This window comes from Brassica napus, chromosome C2 (assembly GCF_020379485.1).
Source record: "Brassica napus cultivar Da-Ae chromosome C2, Da-Ae, whole genome shotgun sequence".
Classification (NCBI taxonomy): domain Eukaryota; kingdom Viridiplantae; phylum Streptophyta; class Magnoliopsida; order Brassicales; family Brassicaceae; genus Brassica; species Brassica napus.
In genome coordinates this window covers 33,659,547-33,681,924 of record NC_063445.1, presented here as the reverse complement: position 1 = coordinate 33,681,924, position 22,378 = coordinate 33,659,547, and the positions used below count along the sequence as shown (strand labels likewise).

The following is a 22,378-nucleotide window of genomic DNA, read 5'->3' as shown; positions in this document are numbered from 1 at the left end:
ATGAAATGGTTTGGCTGTGTAGTGTATGTACACCCTGATGATGGGAAACTAAATCCAAAAGCAAGAAGTGGTGTCTTTAGGGTTACCCTGAAGGAGTTAAAGGATTCAGAGTTTGGTGAATGGATGAACAAAAGTGCACCACTAGTAGGAACATTGTGTTCTGATAATATAAGGTGTTTAAAGAACTTTCAGAAGATCAAGGTTCAAAGCAAGGTCAATTTCAAGATACAAGAATCATTAACTTCGAAGTTGAAGATTTCGGCATCGCTAGGGACAGAAGACCGACACGTGACAACACGTGACTAGTCTGGATCACTTCTGTGGGGCCAGGATACCTCTGTATAATTTCAAAAAAAAAAGAAGTTGAAGATCAAAATGATGAGGAACTAAGAGATAGTTCTCAAGGTGGAGTACTGAGTCAGAAGCATAAACAGAAGAAGAGACATGTCAAGCAAGCAAACCTGCATCAGATGATTTAAACAAAGTATCAGTTATCAAAAGACAGATCTCAGACGTAGATCATTCCACCACTAAAACTCAGTGATTACGAATGTGGATATATGGGATATGAAGAAGAATTTGAGGAGATGATATGCATGATGGTTGAATATGGAGGTACATAACCAAATAGTTATCAAGAAGCCATGAGTGATCCAGATAGTGAAAAATGGAAGCTGCCAAGGATGAAATGGTTTCACTAAAGAAGAGTGCCCCTTGGGTATTGATTGATAAACCAAAGGACCAAAAGACTATAGGTTGCAGGTGGATCTTCAAAAGGAAATCAGGTATAGTTGGAGTAGAGGATCCAAGATTCAAGGCCAAACTAATAGCAAAAGGTTACTCGCAGAAGGAAGGCATCGACTACAAGGAAATATTTGCTCCTATAGTCAAGCATGTGTCTATTAGATACATGCTGTCTGTTGTAGCTCATTTTGACTTAGAACTGCAACAGATAGACGTCAAAACGGCATTCCTACATGGAAACATTGAAGAATACATTGTGATGGATCAGCATGAAGGTTTTGTGGACAAATATCATCCTGAGAAAGTCTGTATACTGAAACGATCACTTTATGGGCTGAAGCAGTCACCTCGGCAATGGAATAAGCGCTTTGATGACTTCATGAAGATGAATCAATATCAAAGTAGATGATATCTTGATTGCCGCTAAAAACGTCAGTCATGTTCGGAGTTTGAAGATACTTCTAAACAGTGAATTTGATATGAAAGAACTCGGAGATGCAAAGAAAATTTTCTCATGAAAATTGAAATATATAGAAATAAGGGGTGCTTATGGATATCTCAAGAAGGTTATCTCAGAAGGATACTAAGTAATTTCAGAATGGATCAGTGTAAGTCTGTTGCAACGCTTGTGGGAGCACACTTCAAGCTGAAGGCTACAACAAAACATGAAATCAGAGAACATGCAGATCAAATGGAAGGTATAACATATCAAAGCGTAGTGGGAAGCATTATCTATGTTATGATGGGCACTCATCCTGACCTAGCATATAAGGCTGGTCTTGTAAGTCGTTTTATGTACAATCCAATTCAAGAGCATTGGAGAGCAGTGAAGTGGGTGTTAAGATACATTCAAGGATCGCTTGATACAAGACTGTGCTACAAGCGTAAAGGAGAGTTCATTGTTAAGGGTTACTGCGACTCTCAACTTCAACAGGTTGTAGTCCTTTCAACAGCAGAAGCATAATACATATCTCTATCAGAAGCCATTAGAGAAGGGGTATGGTTGAAGGGTTTACCTGAAGAATTAGGTTTTGGTCAAGAGACGGTAGAGATATTTTGCGATTCTCAAAGCACCATTGCTCTCTCCAAGAATGTTGTGCTTCATGAGAGAACAAAGCATGTCGCACAGAAGTATCATTATGGTCGAGATCTTATAAGCAAAGGGATAGTAGCAGTTTTGAAGATTGCCACAGCTTACAACCCCACATATATATTTACTAAAGTTTTACTGGTTTACAAGGTGAAGGAAGCACTGAATATGCTTCGTATTGGTAAGGAATGAGCTGAGACTATCCTGAAAAGGATGTCGAGTCTGGTAAAGGATTCGTGTGTTCGGTTTAGAGCACAAGGAGATTGGTGTAGAGGTTGATCTATGCCTCAGGTGGAGATTTGAAGGTTTATAGTCATCAGATCAGCCACAAGTAGAAGACTCAAGCTGAAAGGAAGTTGGTCTTTCGTAGAGTCTTAAGTGTCTTAGATACTCTGTTTGAATCTAAGAATTTGTAACACATTAGTCGGTTAGTACATGTGTCGCCTTTTCACATGCTGTGTTATTAAGCACGTGCAAATAACTGAGTTATAAAGCTATAAGTCTGAGTCTTGAGCTGATTAGAGTTGACTTACGGTTTTTGTTATCAGCCAAGATCGAGAGCGAGAGACACGAAGAATGATTGTACAAGGAGCTCGGTTGAGAGCAAGATTAGTATGTTGCTGGTTCAATTCCAGCTCCCATGAGCTATAGAGGCCTTTCCTCGTTAACAGAGGGGTGTGGTTAACACTGGATCAACAGTTGCTTGTGTTTGTGTCGATTGATTCAAGTTCGATAAATCAAGATTAGGTCTCTATCTTCACACCAAAATTATAGTGTCTATAAGATACAACACTAGGTTTGTATTCATGCCTGATAATTCTCTGACACTTATTTTAACTAATTGATTGTAAGAGTTGTATCATATTAATATAATAGTTTTTTTTTTTTTTGCATAATATGTTCGTTCATCAAAACTTATTGATAATGAACGAATTGGTTTTTATGATTTATTTTAACCACACACAAAATATGCAAGTTGGAGAAAATAATACAAATCATATAAAAAGGTGCACATACGTAATATATCTATTTTCGACTTTTCGTAGAATAAAATGATATTTACCTCGTTTTACCTTTGCTCTCCACTTTCTCTCTCTCGTCGGCGTCAATATAGTTGGCGTTCTGGTGGCTTGTCTTCGCGGCGGAACCCTAGATCTGCTCCGGGGAGATCTAGATCTGACGGTCTGAAGCTTACGACTGGAATTTCACTGAGGCGTTGCCGGTGTAAGTGGTGGTGCGTCTTTGGAGTCAAGACGTATGGTGGCGCTCGGAGGTGAAGGGGCTGTTGATGCGCGTTCTGGTGGTTTTATTTCCGGGCGATGGAGGCTTCTTTAGCTCCGTTGACGTCGGTTCTCTTGTGGGGGTGGAGGCTTTCATAGATCCACCGTCGTCACTCTTGCTTCCGGGAAGGTGAGGTTTCTTTAACTCTCTTCGCCGGCTTTTGGATTACGGTGAGAGGAGGCTCACATAGCTCCTTGATACCGGTGTGAGACCCTTTGTTTTGGGTGTGGCGATTAGATCGAGGTTTATAGAGGCGGTTGGTTCTTGTAATCTGTGAGGCGCCGAGGATGAGATATCAGTTTAAGCTCTCCGGCGACGGCGATGAAGTTTTTAGAAGATCTTTGTGTGGTTCTCGGCTTGACTGTCCAGCGTTTCTGGTGGTCCAAAGTCGGAGGCGATCTCGGTTATCTGATGAACCCTCCGGCGTGAAGACAGTTCGGCGATGAACGTTTGTGTATGTGCGGAGGCTCTGCAGGTTCGGAGCTCCGGCGGTAGTTGCGTCTCCTTGCGGCGCGCCTAGGGCGAACAGCCCGGTTTCTTGTTGTTTGGGCTGTGTGGCCGGTTTGTATTACTTGGGCTTTGGCCCATTGTGTGTTTATGCTTTGTGGCCCGTACTATCGTGGGCTTCTGTTTTAAATCTCCTGCTGTTTGGGCTTCGGCCCTAGGCTTGGTCCATCTTTCAATAAAATCAATTTGGGAAAAAAAAAATGATATTTACCTTACCTAATGTTTTATTAAAAAAACATTAAATCAAGTAACGTGATGAAGGCGACTCGAGCCTAACCAAAGTGCTAGAGACCCTGTCACTGTAGAACAAAGACAAATAAGAACAGCTAAAGAAAGTCAGTCCCAGATTTGTATGCGGGCAAGAAGACAATATAAACAAATAAATATATGCATCTTCCAAATTCTAGAAATTTTGTTATTAATCCACTAATCACGGATCTTATGTTTTGCTGCCACAATCTTTTTTGTTTGATCCTTCTTTTCTTGATATCAAACGGTACAATAACTAACCAGCAGTCTGGACGAGGTAGTCCAAGTGGTAGGACAGGCCTGTGGTGGCAACCACCATCCGGGTTCGATTCTCTCTCCATGCGGAAACTATCCTGCCTCTTCTGGACACCAAAGCGGTACTGGGTTCGATCCAGCCCAGGTAAAGTCCTCCCGGGTGAAGTGGAACGCTGCCTGACCGGGCCCAGGGGAATGACCCGCGAAGCGGGGAACCCTTGGATTATCAAAAAAAAAAAATAATAATAACTAACCAGCAATTAACCAGTTAATTATTAGATACCACGGACAAATTATTTGATACAGTATAGTTTACCATATATATATATATATATATATATATTTGATTTTGTATTGTAATTACCAATTAGTCTTCAAGTGTTATATGACAAACCGTTGAGCTTCGGGGTCATTGCAAAATAGATAGTAATACAATACTATCAAACTAGGTTAAGAGTCTTTTTAACCTTTGGTGTAATGAACATTATATATATATATATATATATATAAATTATTTTTAAGTATTATATGTTCTTTCACATATTATGAAATAACAAATATATTAAATAATTAATAATTAGTAACTATTACATATATAAATAAATGAGTCCTAACACATAAATAAATTTTATTAATCCAAACAATTATTTTTTTTTATTTTATATAGTATATAATTAATTTAAATGATACAAACATAGAAACATAGATGTATAGTTTATAAACTAGAAGTCAAGTGTTAACAAAAAAAAACATCTTATTTGATAATATCATATATAAATATTATAAAACTGGTGAGTATATGCTAATTGACAAGCCTGGTAGTCACAAGGTTTGGTTTCAAGTTGTTTTTTTTGCTCAAACTAGTGATTGTCCTCGTAAACCTTAAATTTTGAGTTGAAGCTTTTTTATAAACTTATTTTGGGAGAACCTTTGTTTGACTACTACTGGTCTGTGCTTAAGATGAGACAATTGTGCGTGTCAGTAATGCTTCTGCGTTTGCTATGGGATCTGGTGATTTGATTTAAACAGATAAACTGATTCCAACAGATGGCCTGACTGGTATGTTATGTATCACTTCCACTTTAAACTGAGAATCAACAATGGACTAAAGCATCATGATTAGGGCCATTGAATATAGTTTTGACGCTTTTCAAGGACAGAGACTAGGCTTTCTTTTAACAAACAAGTATTGCACGAAAAAATTAAATGCGGTTGAGCAGAAATTATAAATTTTAAAATATTTTATTTAAAATATAAAACAAATTCATTAAAATTGAAAAGAAGTAATTAAATTGGAACGAACCAAGGCTTCATTTTATATATATTGTAAAATAAGAAAAAATTGAAAAAGAAAAAAAAAATCAAAATTTCTCCGATTTAAATATTTTCTATGCCAAACTTTTTTATACCCAGAATAATATATTTTTCTAGAAAACAAAAGACAAAAAATTTCTAGGCCTTGAGAGTATTGAATGCAATAATATATTTCTAGTCTGAGCTTCATTTTGGCGGCATAACCAAGTGGTAAGGTCCATGGGCAGACAAAATACAATATGGCGAATTGAAACTATATGTAGTAAAGAAGTTCTAGTATTTGTATATGTAACCCCCCTTTCCCACTTTAAAATTTAGATTCAAAATATTGTCTACTAGAACGACCTTACAGATTGTATTTTTTAAATCAAAACACCTTTCTATGTAAATTTGTAATTGATACAATTTTAATTTAATTTTTTTTTTTATCTTTGATAGGTATGATAACAGTACTCTTAATAGCCATTTTAGCTCTTGCTCAAATAGATCATTATATTTACTTTTAAGTTCACTATTTTCTAAGAAATATAAAATAACCACATGTAGTTTTTTTAACTAGTTTAATTTTCTAATATGATTGTATTTAAATTATTGAATGTAATAAAATTATTTTCATTCTTGAAATAATAATTTTCTACTATTTTAATTTATTTAAAAAGAAAATTAAATAAATTTTAAGTTATTGGTTTTACCTACAAAAATGTAACTTATAAAAAGTATTTATTAAACCTAATGAATTGAATGCTAATCACTCAATTAAATTATTTTATCGCATCTAAAATTTTAAATACGTTCAATAATTTATAAATTTGATTAGGCTTATCCTTACATTTAGTAATAAACTTAAATATAATTTTAATTATTTAACTATCCACAAAAAGTGTAATATATATATAAATTTTTATCTTTGATAAGATGATACAACGATGTCTAAAATCTTGTCAAAATTTAAATACAGTATAGAATCTATATATTAATACTCGATAAATTAATTAACACAATAAATTAATAAATTTTTCTAGTCCCAAGTTAGACGGATTCAAAATATGACTCAAATCAATAATATAATAAAATAATTTTTTTTATAGAAAATTTTATGTAAATATATAGCCCAACTAAAATTATAAATTAATAATTTTCATATATAAAGTTTATATAAGTATAAACAAAGTATTATGTTATTTATTTTATATTCACAATGGAAGTATCTTTATATTCATAACACTTCAACATATTTTTATAATATTTAGTAAAATTGTACCTAAAACTACATTAAAAGTTTATGGAACATATGTCATATACACTAAATAATACTCTATCTATTCCTAAAGATAATTTTTTTTTAAATATTATTGTGTTTCTGAAAGATGTATGCTTTATATTTCCTATCAAATTTTTGTAGTTAATAACTGTAGATTTTATTACAAAAAAATAATTGTACTTTTTCAAACACTGTTTTAACTTATGGAAAATATCTAAACACAAAATGATGCATTTATAATCAACATTTTTATATATTTTCTTAATATGTGCAAACACACAAAAATTGTTTCCTTTTGGAACATAACGTTTAATTAATGTATATATACGGCAACATTAACTATTTATATTTGTAGAAAATATATTGTAAATAAAGAAAATAAAAAAAAAACTTTTGTACACCAAAAACTCTATAAATTAATTTAATATCATAATTCAAACATTCTTAATTTATAAAAAAAATTACTGTAGTTATAATATCATGTTACAATAATCTTAACAATATCTAATAATTTTTGAAAAGTAAAATTATATTATTTATAAATTATATGGTAACGACACAATTTTCTAAAAGTAATATTATATTCTTTGAAAAATATTGTTTTAGAAATAGATAACTTTTGAAAATATGAAGCACATATTATTTTGCAAAAAGTTTATTTGCAGATTTTAGAATACTATAAATGAAATAATCCAAAACACTCTTTTTTTGAACTAAAATCACTACATATCTCCAAAACACTCTTGAATCTGTAAATACTCTAAAAAGACTCCAAAACATAATAAACGTATTCTAAAACACTTATATACCATGACTAAAAACTGGCAAAATCCATGGTGTATTAGTAAGTAAAAAATATTTTCCGTCGAACCAGTCCAGAGTCGACATTCAGAGTCAAACATCGATCGGCGAACATCTCTTGTCGTGGATCGACAGCGAAGCGTGCAAGGTCCGACTTGGTTCCCAGTCGACTTATAGCCTAAGTTCCACATCAATTGTACAAATACCCCTGGACGACTTTAACCTAATATTTATGTGCGCATCCATTGTTTTGGGTAATACACGCTTTCATACTTTCATATTTTCACAGCAAACATAATTAATATTTTTAGAAGTTTAGAGAGAAGATCTAAGCCTCCTTCAGAACTTTGTATTTTCTATTTATGCATTCTATTCAGATATTTGCTATGTTCGGCTTTGCTATGTCTGAGTAATTTCTATCGTTAGATATAGGGTTTAAGTAAGGTTACGAGGGATTAGCCCAGACTATAGAACTACTAAGGTGATAGACATCGTTCAAGGAATTGCTTGTAATGCTTGTGCTCTAGAGTAGCTAACTAGAACCCTGAACTTAGGATAATTAGGCACACGCGGGCAGCATGGTTTGTTAACTGAATTAATTCCCTTGAGTTAGGAATGCTAGAAACAAGCGACAGCTGATTTAGTTAAGATTAGTGAACCTATCGATCAACTCGCTAAAACTTGCATAAGGAAACATCGATCGACGCTAATCTCTAGCATCGATCAACGGTCAATTGCGACATATGAGATATTGGACTTAGTCAATAGGAATGATTCGCACGCAGAAGCTGGAATACTTTCTCATTAGAATTCAAGTTATAGGATTGACTACCTAAGCATCTATATCATTGTTGGGGTCAAAAATGGTTATTTTAAAATCAACGGCTATGATTATTTCTTATTCACGGATTTCTCGCAAAACATTCACTGAAAGAAAGATCGGAAGTGAACGAACGAGCGAATCCCCAACAAAAGCCACTCGCCGGAGAGCTGAACCAACACGCGGGTCAGCTCGCCGGCGAGCTGAACCGACGTGTGGTTATACTCGCCCGGCGAGCTCAACCATCACGCCGGTCAGCTCGCCGGCGAGCTGAACCGTCGTGTAGTTGCACTCGCCCGGCGAGCTCAACCATCGCGCCGGTCAGCTCGCCGGCGAGCTGAACCGTCGTGTGGTTGTGCTCGCCGGCAAGTTTGGCTGTCACGCGAGTCGGCTCACCCGGCGAGCTCGACCTGATCCCGGCCTGTCCGACTTACTTCGACTCCCGTATCTTCCGTATAGCTGTGATATCCGACCTTCGGGACCATATACTTCTTGTTTTGTTTTGATTAAAGTTATTCTCGAATTTTTATGACTAAAACCGAGAAATCGTATAAACGCCAAAAGGCCTAAGAATGGTCCGCAAGGATCCAAACTGGTCCAGAGGCCCATCTACGCTCTCAGAAGGGATTCGAGCCCATTAAAGTTATGACGGTTTGTCCTAACTCGCAGAAATACGATAAATGCTAAGTTTCCAAAGATAAATGTAAAGATTCGAGGATAACTATCAAGATCTATGAAAAATGGAATATTCCCAAAAGAGATAGACTTGGGCCCAAAGGCGAAGGATAGGCCACCGACCTAGAGCGACTATATAAGGAGAGCAGGAGCTGAAGAAAAAGGGATCCGAGAATTTAGACTTAGAGAACTCCTGCTAGCTTAGAGAACTTAGGGCTTAGGTGGTTAGACTAGCACGGCAAGGCTTAGGACGTCTTGGCCGCCTCTTGTCCTGTTGTTCCGATAGTTAGCATATCTCTACTTCTCTCGGAGAAATCTTGTATTCATACTATTCAATAAAACGCCTCTGAGCGATTATCTATCTTTTTATCGTTCTAAAGTGATTACGCAGAGAATTCAGACCTTCAAGGAAAAACGGGTTCACTCGGTTTTCCTCCATTATTATTTATTATAATCGACGGTGTGAATTTCGGTTCCCACAGTTTGGCGCTAGAAGGAGGGGCAAGGACGAATTCTCTAACTCAAAAATCACTAAACGATAAAAGACACAGGATGTCCGCTCCACCAGCTAACGATGTTGTTTCTTTCAAGGACCGGGCAACGGCCGATCAGGCCAAACCCCACAACGACCTCCTTGTCATCGAGCTGACGATCCAGGACATCGACGTAGCGAGAGTGTTGGTCGACACCGGATGCTCGGCCAATATTATCTACAAAAGCACCCTCGAAAGAATGGAGATTGATCAGTGCGCCGTTACGGAAGGACCCAGCCCGATATTCGGACTCTCGGGAGATGCTACTATGACTCACGGGTCGATCGACCTCGTTGTTAAAGCTGGGAACGTCATCAAAGTCACGGAATTCTTAGTCATCGACCGCCCAACATCGTACAACGCGATCGTCGGTACTCCATGTCTGAATTCCATGCGAGCGATCCCTTCGACATTCCATCTGTGCCTTAAGTTTCCAACCCCTCGTGGAGTCGAAACTATACAAGGAGACCGCAGGATGTCACAAGTATGTTTCGCCGCCGAGTTAAAAAGAAAGAACTTTGCGATCGAAACTTCCCATAAAAAGAAAAGAAAGCTGACTCTCGATGAGAATGCCCCGGAACGAGACTCGGAAGTCTTCTGGCAATCTCAAAGGGCCAAAGCCCTAGAAGGGAAGCGCGAACCGACTTGTGAACCGGTAATTTCGATCTGCCTCGACGAATCCTCTCCGGAACGATGCATCGAGATTGGAGCCAACCTCCGCGAGCCAGTAAAGACAGAGCTCATCGCCTGTCTCAAAAAGAACCTCAATGCGTTCGCTTGGGCCGCAGAAGATATGCCAGGGATCGATATCGGCATAACGTGTCATGAGCTTAACATCGATCCGACCTACAAACCCGCCAAACAAAAAAGGCGGAAGCTAGGACCGGAGTGTGCCACCGCGGTAAATGAGGAAGTCGAAAGGCTCCTGAAGGTCGGATCAATAACAGAAGTTAGGTATCTAGACTGGCTCGCTAACCCGGTCGTGGTCAAAAAGAAAAACGACAAATGGCGAGTATGCGTCGATTTCACCGATCTCAACAAGGCATGTCCAATGGATTGCTTCCCACTCCCGCACATCGACCGACTGGTCAAAGCAACAACAGGGAACAAACTCTTATCATTTATGGATGCCTTCTCCGGGTACAATCAGATCATGATGAATCCCGACGATCGTGAGAAAACTGCGTTCATCACCGATCAGGGAACATATTGCTACAAAGTAATGCCTTTCGGTCTCAAGAAATGCAGGCGCCACTTACCAGCGACTTGTCAATCAAATTTTCTCCGAACAGCTCGGCAAGACTATGGAGGTATACATCGATGACATGCTCGTAAAGTCTCTTGACGAGCACGACCACGTCTCCCATTTGGAGGAGTGCTTTGCAAGACTTAACGCCCACAACATGAAACTTAACCCTGCAAAGTGTAGATTCGCGGTGGCATCAGGAGAATTTCTCGGGCACCTAGTCACGTGTCGTGGGATCGAAGCCAATCCTAAGCAGATAAACGCGTTAATAGAGATGGTCTCGCCAAAGACGAAACGGGAAGTCCAAAGGCTAACCGGAAGAGTCGCGGCCTTGAACCATTTCATCTCGCGCTCGACGGATAAGTGTCTTCCTTTCTATGACACGCTGAAAGGGAATAAGAAGTTCGAATGGTCAGAGGAATGTGAGAAATCTTTTCAACAGCTAAAACGTTACCTGGCCACTCCTCCCGTCCTCGCAAAACCAGTGGAGGGAGAACCCTTGTTCCTGTACATCGCAATCTCCACAACAGCGGTAAGCGGAGTTTTGATTAGAGAGGAACGCGGTGAGCAAAAACCAATCTTCTACATAAGCAAAACGTTACTGGATGCTGAGACCCGGTATCCCCTGATGGAGAAACTAGCATTCGCAGTTGTGACATCGGCAAGGAAACTCCGGCCGTACTTTCAGTCGCATACCATAATAATCCTCACCACCTTCCCCATGCGAACGATCTTGCACAGTTCGAGTCAGTCAGCACGACTCACAAAATGGGCAATCAAACTAAGCGAGTACGACGTGGAGTACCGCCAAGGAACCTGCGCAAAATCTCAAGTACTAGCGGACTTCTTGGTAGAATTGCCCACGAGGGATATGACAAACACGGAACCGGACTCAACCTGGATCCTTCACGTCGATGGATCATCGTCCAAACAAGGATCCGAGATCGGAATCTGGCTCACGTCTCCGACCGGCGAAGTCTTGGAACAGTCGTTCCGATTGGAATTCCATGCGACGAACAACGAGGCCGAATGTGAAGCACTCGTCACAGGATTACGATTAGCCCATGGGCTTAAGATCCACAACATTCACGATTACTGTGACTCTCAGTTAGTCGCAAATCAGTACAGTGGAGAATACAAAGCGAGGGACGAAAGAATGGATGCATATCTAAAACTCATCCAAGACCTCTCCCGAGACTTCAACCACTTCGCCCTCACTAGGATTCCTCACTCGGAAAACACTCAGGCGGATGCCTTGGCCGCACTCGCATCAAGTTCGGATTCTGGACTAAGACGAGTAATCGCCGTCGAGTTCATCGAACACCCAAGCATCGGACCACCAGTGGTCTCCAATCTGATTCGAGCACAAATCAAAAATGCGGAGGAAGTCGAATACCCACCAGAAGAAAACGTGGATCAGTCAGAATACGGCTGCGACAGCCCATGGCTAGAGCCAATCCGAGCATACATAATCAACGGAACGCTTCCCACTGAGAAATGGGCGGCCCGCAAAATCAAGACCTAGAACGCGGGATATGTAATGGTAGAAGGAGAAATCTACAAATGGAGATTCTTTGGCCCACTCATGAACTGCGCCGAAGGCGAAAAAGCAAAAAGAGTAATGGAGGAGGTTCATTCCGAATCATGTGGGAACCATTCCGGCGGAAGATTTCTCGCCGTAAAAATAAAACGCCATGGTTATTACTGGCCAACTATGATCAAAGACTGCGAGAAGTTCGCACGGAAGTGCGAAAAATGCCAAAGGCACGCGCCGACAATCCATCAACCCGCGGAAGTCCTCTCGTGTCCGTATCCCTTCATGCGATGGTCCATGGATATCGTCGGGCCATTACATGACTAGAAGCAGAAACGCTTTCTCCTGGTCCTCACGGATTTCTTCTCAAAGTGGGTAGAGGCAGATTCCTACGCAAGTATCAAAGACGTACAAGTCGAGAACTTCGTATGGAAGAACATCATCACCAGACACGGGGTCCCTTACGAAATCGTGACAGACAACGGATCTCAGTTCATCTCTACCCGATTCGAAGCATTCTGCGAGAAGTGAAAGATACGACTGACCAAGTCGGCTCCCAGATATCCGCAGTGCAATGGCCAGGCAGAGACCATCAACAAAACCGTCCTCGACGGGTTAAAAAGCGCTTAGAAGCCAAAAAGGGGCGATGGGCAGAAGAGCTCGAAGGAGTTCTTTGGTCGCATCGTACGACCCCGATACGGGCTACGGGTGAAACCCCATTCGCCCTCGTTTACGGAATGGAATGTATGATCCCCGTAAAAGTAGAATTTCCCGGAGTACAGAGAAAATTCCTCCCCGAACGAGAAGATCTTAACAGCGCGATGCTGCTGGACGAACTCGATCTTATTAACGAGCGGCGATATCAAGCTCTCATACGAATCTAAAATTACCAGCACGCCGCCGCAAAATACTACAACTCAAACGTTCACCAACGCAGGTTCGAGAAGGCGACCTGGTCCTTCGCAAAGTCTTCCAAAACATTGCCGAACGTAACGCATGAAAACTGGGAGCAAACTGGGAAGGTCCATACAAGGTCATAAAGGTAGTCCGACCAGGATCATACCAAATCGCAAATATGCAGGACGTCAAGATCCAAAGAACCTGGAACGCGACGCATCTTAAGAAATACTACCACTAATCGTAAAGTGGATCCAAAGAACTACGAGATGGCTTGATCCCCGAAAAAGGGTATGTAGGCAGCTCGCCCAGCGAGTTCAGCTATCCCCCCCATCTTAAAAAAAAAGGGGGGAGGGGGGGGAATGGGTACGTATACTCGTATACTCCCACAACTTTCAAAAAGTCGATCTTTTCGAAACTTTTTACGGAAAAAATGCGACGCTACAATCGCTAAGCCCACTATCCGACAAACGGCTAGAACGGCGGTCCAGAACTCGCCCAGAATGCCTAAATCAGCTATCACGCTAAAACCGACAAACCCACGATTGCTCATAAAAAAAAGCATCCTTGGTAAAAAGCTTGCAAGAAAAACGCGGCTCAAAACAAAAAAGATTAACTTCTGGCACTGTGAGACGTCGTAACACGCTTGAAGTTACGGTCTTTCCAACACTTATGGAAACAACACTCTTGTTTCCAAAATCAACATACCTCTAACGGTAAAATGTCTTTAAAATGGCATCACTTCTTTGTTGCTGATCACAATAAATGAACCCTAACGTCGTAAACAGACACTAGCCGCCCTCGAAAGGATAGGCTCTCTTACATCCGACAAGGATACCATGGCGCGCTATACAAGAAAATCCAAAATTTTGGCCAGCACCTCCCAACGGCCTTTGGAAGTAGCTCGATTCATGCCAAGACAAGTCATATAAGTCGATAACACTTCGCGGACTTTATATCGGTACGAATCAGGTAGAAATCGCAAACAGGCAAAACGAAAGCCGACTTGTCATCGCATAGCTTTAGTCCGAAAATAAATCTAGGTCTTGCCCTAAACCCAGTCTTGCTGGATCCTGACATCTCAAAGGCATAATATCGACATCCCGATATGAGATCCCAAAACTTGTCTCTTCACTTAAGTCTATACGTTTTCACGAGTCCTCGCACAAAGCAAAAGCTGCGCGCTCAACAGACTATGGATACGCTGATCGTCCGGGGGCAAGGAACGAGACGACAACTCACTCCTTTGCCCTCTAACTTCGAAAAACCCGAGTTCTCTCGATTTATAATAAGCCGAAAAGGTCTTATAGATTGAGCCAAGCATTATACAAAAAGCCCTAACAAGGGTAGGGATTCAAAGCCACCAACGGCCAGTCCCGAAACATGCAAACTGTGGCCTCACAAACATGCCAAAACAAAAAATAAAATAAAAATCCCTGAAAGGATCGTTACCCTAAGCACTCCTCGCAGCACCACCTTCATCCTCAACCTCACAGCCATCGCCTCCCTCGGCCGCTTCGTCGTTTCCTCTCCCGCTCGCAACATCTCCACCTTCTTCAGCCACGGGGCCTTGCCCCTCGGTCTCTCCCGAACACGGCATGAGGGTGCACGCGAACTACAGCTGAGAGAGGATCGAGTCGAAGTCCCCGTCGGAAGCCTTCAACTCCTCCTTGCGAGACAACAGCCTGGCTTCTTCGGAGTCCAGAGTCGGAGCCATGTCGCCTTCGAGCAGGTGGATCTCGTTCAGGCTTCCCTCGACGCTCGCCAGAGCCAGGTCCTTCTCACGGACTGCCATGAGGGAATCAAATAGAACATCCATCCTCGTCAGGCGAGCGTGAAAATCATCCCTCAAAACAACAGTCCTCGACTCTTCTCGGTTCTGAATTTCACGCTGGAGACGACGGACTTCGGAAGCATTGCTCTTCTTCTCTTTCTTCAGCTTGAACAATGCGCTCGCCGACTTTCTGAGGTCCCGCTCGAGATCGCTGACCCGAACCTCCAGCTGAGAGAGCTCAGCAGCACGAGCAGCTTCAGTAGATTTCAACACGGCCTCGGCCTGTTTCAATGCCTCCCGTGATTCAGCCAGGCCCCTTGTCGAACGCTCTATCTCTGATCCGCAGTCGCTGAGCATCCCGTCAATCAGGGATACAAACTATACATGAAATAAGGGTCAGGATAATCGTAGAACAAGGTGGCTTATGCTGAAAATAGTCAAAACAAACCTTGGCACGATGTTGCGACAAAGGTCCCGAGGGCTCCCCTTCCGCGCCAGCTGTACATCTCCTCTTCTTGACGGTCTCAGTCGCAGCGCCAGTCCTCTTGCGAATTTTGGTCAAAGGAGCAGCACTGGACGCGGGAAGCCCTAGGACGGTCTCCTTCCTATCCAAAGGCGGAGGCATCAACTCCATCGCCTTCTCCTCCTTAGGAGCTGGGACTGGTGTGGTCGAAGAGCCCAAGGGTTGAGCCGAGACCTCTGGAACTTGAACAGGAACCATGGCCGATTCTATGAGGGGTGTGGCATCACCAGGGGACTTGTTTCCTCCAGCCGAGGTCGACATCGCAGGTGAAGAAAGGATAGCTGGCACCTCAGGCTGAATCTGACCCCCTTCCTTCTCGGCACTGCGTCTGGACAGTCTCTCTTTGAAAGAAAGAAACCTGGCGACGAAGGTTGGAGTAGCTTCATGCATGGCCGGAGTCGGAACTGCCGAGTTGGCCTCCCCCATCTCGACGTCGGAGCTTTTATTTTCACTTGGGGAGGAAGATATTCTTGATAGGTAGTTTGAAAAAAAGAGAATGTGAGAGAAAGAGATGTGTGAAGAATGAGGAATGGTGAATTGCTACTTATAAGGATATGAGGGTGACGTGGATTTCCGCAATAAATATTCTTAGCCAAAGATTTTGATTTCTAATTCACCCGCAAAATCGTCTCCGAGTCTTACGGGCTGGGGGGCTGACTGTTGGGGTCAAAAATGGTTATTTCGAAATCAACGGCTATGATTATTTCTTATTCACGGATTTCTCGCAAAACATTCACTGAAAGATAGATCGGAAGTGAACGAACGAGCGAATCCCGCACAAAAGCCACTCTCCGGAGAGCTGAACCATCACGCGGGTCAGCTCGCCGGCGAAGCTCAACCATCACGTCGGTCAGCTCGCCGGCGAGCTGAACCGACGTGTGGTTATACTCGCCCGGCGAGCTGAACCGGCGTGTGGTTGCACTCGCCCGGCGAGCTCAACCATCGCGCCGGTCAGCTCGCCGGCGAGCTGAACCGTCGTGTGGTTGTGCTCGCCGGCGAGTTCGGCCGTCACGCGAGTCGGCTCGCCCGGCGAGCTCGACCTGATCCCGGCCTGTCCGACTTACTTCGACTCCCGTATCTTCCGTATAGCTGTGATATCCGACCTTCAGGACCATATACTTCTCGTTTCGTTTTGATTAAAGTTATTCTCGAAGTTTTATGACTAAAACCAAGAAATCGTATAAACGCCAAAAGGCCTAAGAACGGTCCGCAAGGATCCAAACTGGTCTAGAGGCCCATCTACGCTCTCAGAAGGGATTCGAGCCCATAAAAGTTATGACGGTTTGTCCTAACTCGCAGAAATACGATAAATGCTAAGTTTCCAAAGATAAATGTAAAGATTCGAGGATAACTATCAAGATCAACGAAAAATGGAATATTCCCAAATGAGATAGACTTGGGTCCAAAGGCGAAGGATGGACCACCGACCTAGAGCGACTATATAAGGAGAGCAGGAGCAGAATAAAAAGGGATCCAGGAATTTTGACTTAGAGAACTCCTGCTAGCTTAGAGAACTTAGGGCTTAGGTGGTTGGACTAGCACGGAAAGGCTTAGGACGTCTTGGCCGCCTTTTGTCCTGTTGTTCCGATAGTTAGCATATCTCTACTCCTCTCAGAGAAATCTTGTATTCATACTATTCAATAAAACGCCTCTGAGCAATTATCTATCTTTTTATCGTTCTAAAGTGATTTCGCAGAGAATTCAGACTTTCAAGGAAAAACGGGTTCACTCGGTTTTCCTCCATTATTATTTATTATAATCGACGGTGTGAATTTCGGTTCCCACAATCATTATAATCCTGATTACCTGAAACCCTAGATCTAGTTACTTTCTCGTAATTGTTTACAACCTCAACAAATCAATCAATCAACTGAACAACTATCTTGTTCACCTCTACTGTTTATTGATTACTTTGTTTGCCTAGATTAATCATAAACTGATTAGGATCTATTGTGTGTCCTAGCCCCTTGTGGATTTGATCCCTAAATACTAAGATTGAACCTCTTATTTGAGAGAGTAAAATTCACTTTTTGGAATAATTTGAGTGATATCACTTGCATTACATATGATAGTTATATTCTGGTATTTTATGTCTTAATTATAGTATTATGTACTATATTTTTAAATAATAAAAAAAACATAAAGAGTATACAGAACCATTTAATTATGAAAATGTAAGTATGCATAAGAATGAGAGATCTTAAAAATTTCTCATTAAAAACATAGAAAATATATAAAGTACTAATAAAAGAAATGAATATTTTAATTTATTTTAATTAAATTTTTAGTGTGTACATTTATAATAAATTTTATTTTAAATTTAAATTATTTTGCTAATAACCTTTTTAGTTATGTAATTATAATATACTTATTGTTATATATTTGAATTTCTATATATAGTTGAACGTAATAATTGGTATAAATCATGTCATAATTAGATAGAATTCGTGTGTAACATTTTTAATAACTCATGTCACCATATTTTTAATATTGATTTGTGGTGAACACCTACGCAATCATTTTTAAATAATGTCAAGGTGATTTGATATAACTATGACTATAACAACAATTATGTTTTTAAGTACGTAAATAACTAAACAATAGACATCTCGAATGTAATATCTCAAATTTCAAGTTCTTGTTTTCTATAAATACTAATTTTGTAAACATAAGTATTCATCATTTTTATCTACTTAATGTATATCTAAGTAGGGAAATTGAGTAAATTACCAACAAATATATATAACAACAATGGTCCTATACAATTTCAGAGCACAACAATATCTAGCATTGTCCTTATATATATAGTTACAGTCTGTCAAATTATACTGGTTGCATGTTTTTCCTTTGTCATTTACAAAACTCACCAGAAATCTATCGTAGTAGAGGAAATTTGGTTTTATCTTTATCAATTTTCAAAACTGGCAAAAAAAAAGCAAATAAAAAAGCAGGGACAGAGATAGAAAAGGAAAGCAAATTACAGAAAGGATCCAGCTGGAACTTGTCAGAGAGACAAAAGCTGAAATCCAACCAAAAAGATACACTATATTCGTTCCACCTCACTCCTCATCTTCATCTTTCCATAAATATTATTTTCCATTTTCTTCAAAATATTTTAATGTTAATAAAATAAAAAATAAAAACCTTCAGTTACATTTCCTCTGTTCTACTTGAAATCTATGTAATTAAAAAGGTTAAAAATATTTAAATGTTTGGATTTTGAGCAAATCGATTAGAAGGCTGATCATTGTTACTAATCGGTGTCTAAAACGATTTTAAAAACCGACTAATTCGCCCAAACACCAACTGGTATACTCAACATTGTGAATTTGGCGTTTAAACAGCCGCTTAATCGATTACAATAGCCAAACTTTGGGGTTCAAATTGGTTAAAACTATGAAGCTTTGGTAAAAAAAAATACTAATAAAAAACCACCAAAGCTTATAACAATTTCAACATTCAATGAATAATCTTCTATTCTTCTCAAATAATCAAGAGACTCCCGGAAAAAGAATAGAACAACAGATAAAAGAAATAAAAAACAAGTCAGAAATCCAACAACGCCCAAATAGAGCTGTGGAAACGTAGGAGAACAAGAATCATATCTCAACAAAGCCGTAGAAAAATACAAGCAAACCCTCAAGTTACATTTCAATGCAGAACCATAATCATCACCAAAGCCATTACCACCATTGAAAGACTCGTGAATCCAATGCTCCGAGTGGCTGATGATGATATCTTCTGTGGCCTGGAAAGAACAACAAAAATAAAAGAATAAAATCAAAAACATACACTTTTACAAAGTAGAAAACATGTTGTTGAAGTAATCTTACTTTTGTAATTTCTGTAGAGCACCACAGTAAAGGACATTAGCAGGGGCCCCGAACTCGGTTTTGTTGTTTTCATCAGGGTTAACAACTCTAACATACGTTTCTTGTCCGAGATACCAAGAATCAAGATTCTCTGTTCTTAGATTCCAAGCTCCAGGGTTGTCCAAAGATATCAAGATCGCTGACCATGCCCCTGGATACACCTGAATAGTTGAGCGTGCAATACCATCCCATTTGTTGTAAGTTCCTCTACTGTTCTCTGTCCACTCTCCGTAGTCCATTCTGCAACCAAAACAATCTCAATAAGACAAAGGTTTGCAGTCACAAAATGAAGAAGACACAGCTAACTAAGTAACTCACCCGACTGCGAAAAAGGCGTAGCCACTCATGTGATAGCTTTGCATCTTAGTGTCATTGTTCTGAAGAATGACTTCCATGAAACCGCGGTAAATGCCATTGATGATCGAAGTCTCCATCCTAGGTGGTCCGGTTAAAGGTCTCTTAGGGAAATCAAGCTTATAAACTCCTTTGACCTTATGCTTATCAGCTAGTCTTATAGGCGTAGAAGGATTCACAAACGATACCCCACTAAGTGTTGTCCTTCTTTTGCCATTGATCTTCACAGGCGGCATGTTCCTCAGAACATAGACATCGGTTACATTGATGGAACCGTATTTAAACGAGCCTTGCGGGTTAGGACGTGCTCCACTTGCTGATACATTCCATCTTCAATAACAACAACAACAACAACATTAGTTCAAACTTGATGAAACCACAAGAGTCTTGATTACAACTAACCTGATGGATCTTGCTTGATTCATGGAGAATGTTTTGTCGAATTCGTCCTGTGGTCCAGGGGGCAAGTGACCTTTTGCCTTTCCTTTAGAGTTGGTATAGTGCAAGATTCCAACTCCAGTGACTCTTCTCCATATGGTTTCATTAACAATCCGAGCACTGGCGACCATGTAGTAATCAGAACTTGCGTTTTGGTCCATAGTAACCAAGAAGGAGTAAGACTGTCCAACATGAATGTCCAAGCTGGTGTAGTTTTGTTGAACTGTGTAGGATCCTTCGGATTCAGCAAGAACCAAGTTGTGGCCTTGGATCCTAAAGTTCAAACTCGTGGAGATTCCCACATTCGACACTCGAAGTCTATAAGTCTTTCCTGTGGTTGTCACAAAGGTATAACACTCTTAAAAACTCCAAAACAAAGACTGTTTGATCCAAGAAAGCTAGTAGTACACTCACCAGGATGGACTGTGATGGTTTCGTAATCGATTCCATCAGGAACAAGAGTCTTATTGTATTGGTAAGGTCCTTTTCCGTTAATAAGAACTCCATCAGGCATTCCAAGATCTTTACCATCATCTAAAGCCTTCCTCAAAGCCTACATTTTTCATAAACAAGTGTTATTGCTTGACCTGCAAGGTAAAAATATAATGGCGAAAGAAAAAAAGAACTACTAACCGTGTGGTTCCTTGTGTACCAATCACCAATGGCAATAGTGATATCACCTTCTGGAGTAGAGAAAGGGACTGGAATAACTGATCTAGGGTTGACAATGAAGGAGCCAAACCCACCAGAAGCTCTTTGGAAATGGAGAGATGGGAAGTAGAAGAAGCTACCAATCTGGTCCTTAACTTGAAACTCGTAAGTCCAGTTCCACTTTGGTGGGATTGGACAGTTAGTTCCTGCAAGTCCGTCTTGCCAAGAAACACGTCTCTGTTGGATTCCAGACCTGTTAAAAAACATCAAAACATATTTAGAAATCAGAACACTTTAATATTCTCAAGAGTCAATACAAAAAGATTTTAGTGAATCTCTGACCAGTGGAGAAGAAGTCCCTCGTCTAATTTGTTTCTCACATTCACGACCAAGTTCTCATTGGTCGTGACATTGATTGTAGGACCAGGGAACTTTCCATTTATAGCAATTACCTGACAATAGAATCAAAGAAAAAGTTAGAACTCTTGAGAGTGTTTTTAGATCTTCTGTTTCACTTTTTGTTGGATTTGGGCTTAGAAAGACTGAATCTTTTTTCATTCTTTCAGGTGGAATTTCAGTAAAACTTTGGATAACTTAAAAAGAACAGTTTTTGGTAAAGTAAAAGTGAAATGGGTTTCTTAAGGATGAATTTTAAGTATTTCCCTGAAGAAAGATTGGAACTTTTGAAAAATCTGGATTTTTAGGCATACCCACAAACAAAGATACAAACTTTATCAAAATGTGACAAAAACAAACACCCCAGTTACTTGGTGAAGAGGAATAGAATGTACAATTTATGTTCCATTAATAGTAAACCTCTAAAATTAAAATCTCAAATCTATAATTTATTTAGCTCACTGTAACTACAGTAAATCTAAAACTAAGATTTACAAAATTAAAATCGATTATGAAAAATGTAGATAAATCCACAAGTAAATCCCAGAAAGACAAACTTTGGTTGAAAGAACCAACTTCTTGTGCAATGAATATATTACTAAAAGTTAGATCTTCAGCTCATTAGAATTACAATAAATCTCAAGAGTTAAGGGATTTGCAACAACAAAAAAAGGTCCAAGCTTTGATCAAATGAGCAGATATCAAAAGATCTAGAAAAAACAAAACCTGTTGAGGAACACCAAGTGGAGAAGCGGTAATGTAGGAGACTTCGAAGTTGTAGAAAGCGTATGGATCTGCAGCGAAGCAGAAACTAAAGTTCACCAAGAACATAAGAAGCAGGATCTTGAAAAAATCCATTTTCTTTTCTTTGCTTTTCTTGAACAGAAACGAATACAATGATGTTTAGGTGTTGAGTTTAAATTTCTCTGTCTGTGAATTTACATTATCAGATTGGAGAAAAAGAAGGATTGAGTGGAGAAACTATAAGCTATAAAGGAAAGAGACGACCCAGAGAGATAGAGATACAGACAGAGAGAACGGCTACAATTCTAGTTGCCTGGTTAGTTGTTATTCTATGTCCATAACCGAACCGGTCCAATGCTAGAGAAAAAATTCGGCTGTGAAGAAAGAGAGAGAGAGAATCGGCATCTTGCATTTTTTCT

General features: G+C 40.0%; 2 protein-coding genes across 2 annotated transcripts; one reads left to right on the top strand and one right to left on the bottom strand.

The window, feature by feature from the left end:
* Window positions 1–9,549: 9,549 nt before the first annotated feature.
* Window positions 9,550–12,301, top strand: LOC106378330. The gene is made up of 2 exons (XM_013818478.1): window positions 9,550–10,749; window positions 10,823–12,301. The coding sequence occupies exons 1-2, from the start codon at window positions 9,550–9,552 to the stop codon at window positions 12,299–12,301; spliced, it is 2,679 nt and encodes an 892-aa protein (XP_013673932.1).
* A 6,642-nt stretch (window positions 12,302–18,943) lies between these two features.
* Window positions 18,944–22,258, bottom strand: LOC106381631 (monocopper oxidase-like protein SKU5). Its single transcript, XM_013821556.3, has 8 exons — window positions 21,942–22,258; window positions 21,162–21,271; window positions 20,802–21,072; window positions 20,583–20,721; window positions 20,133–20,499; window positions 19,695–20,060; window positions 19,338–19,616; window positions 18,944–19,252 (listed from the first exon to the last, which is right to left on the bottom strand). Exons 1-8 carry the CDS (start codon window positions 22,071–22,073, stop codon window positions 19,156–19,158), a joined length of 1,761 nt encoding a protein of 586 aa, XP_013677010.2. The 5' UTR covers window positions 22,074–22,258; the 3' UTR covers window positions 18,944–19,155.
* Window positions 22,259–22,378: the final 120 nt, after the last annotated feature.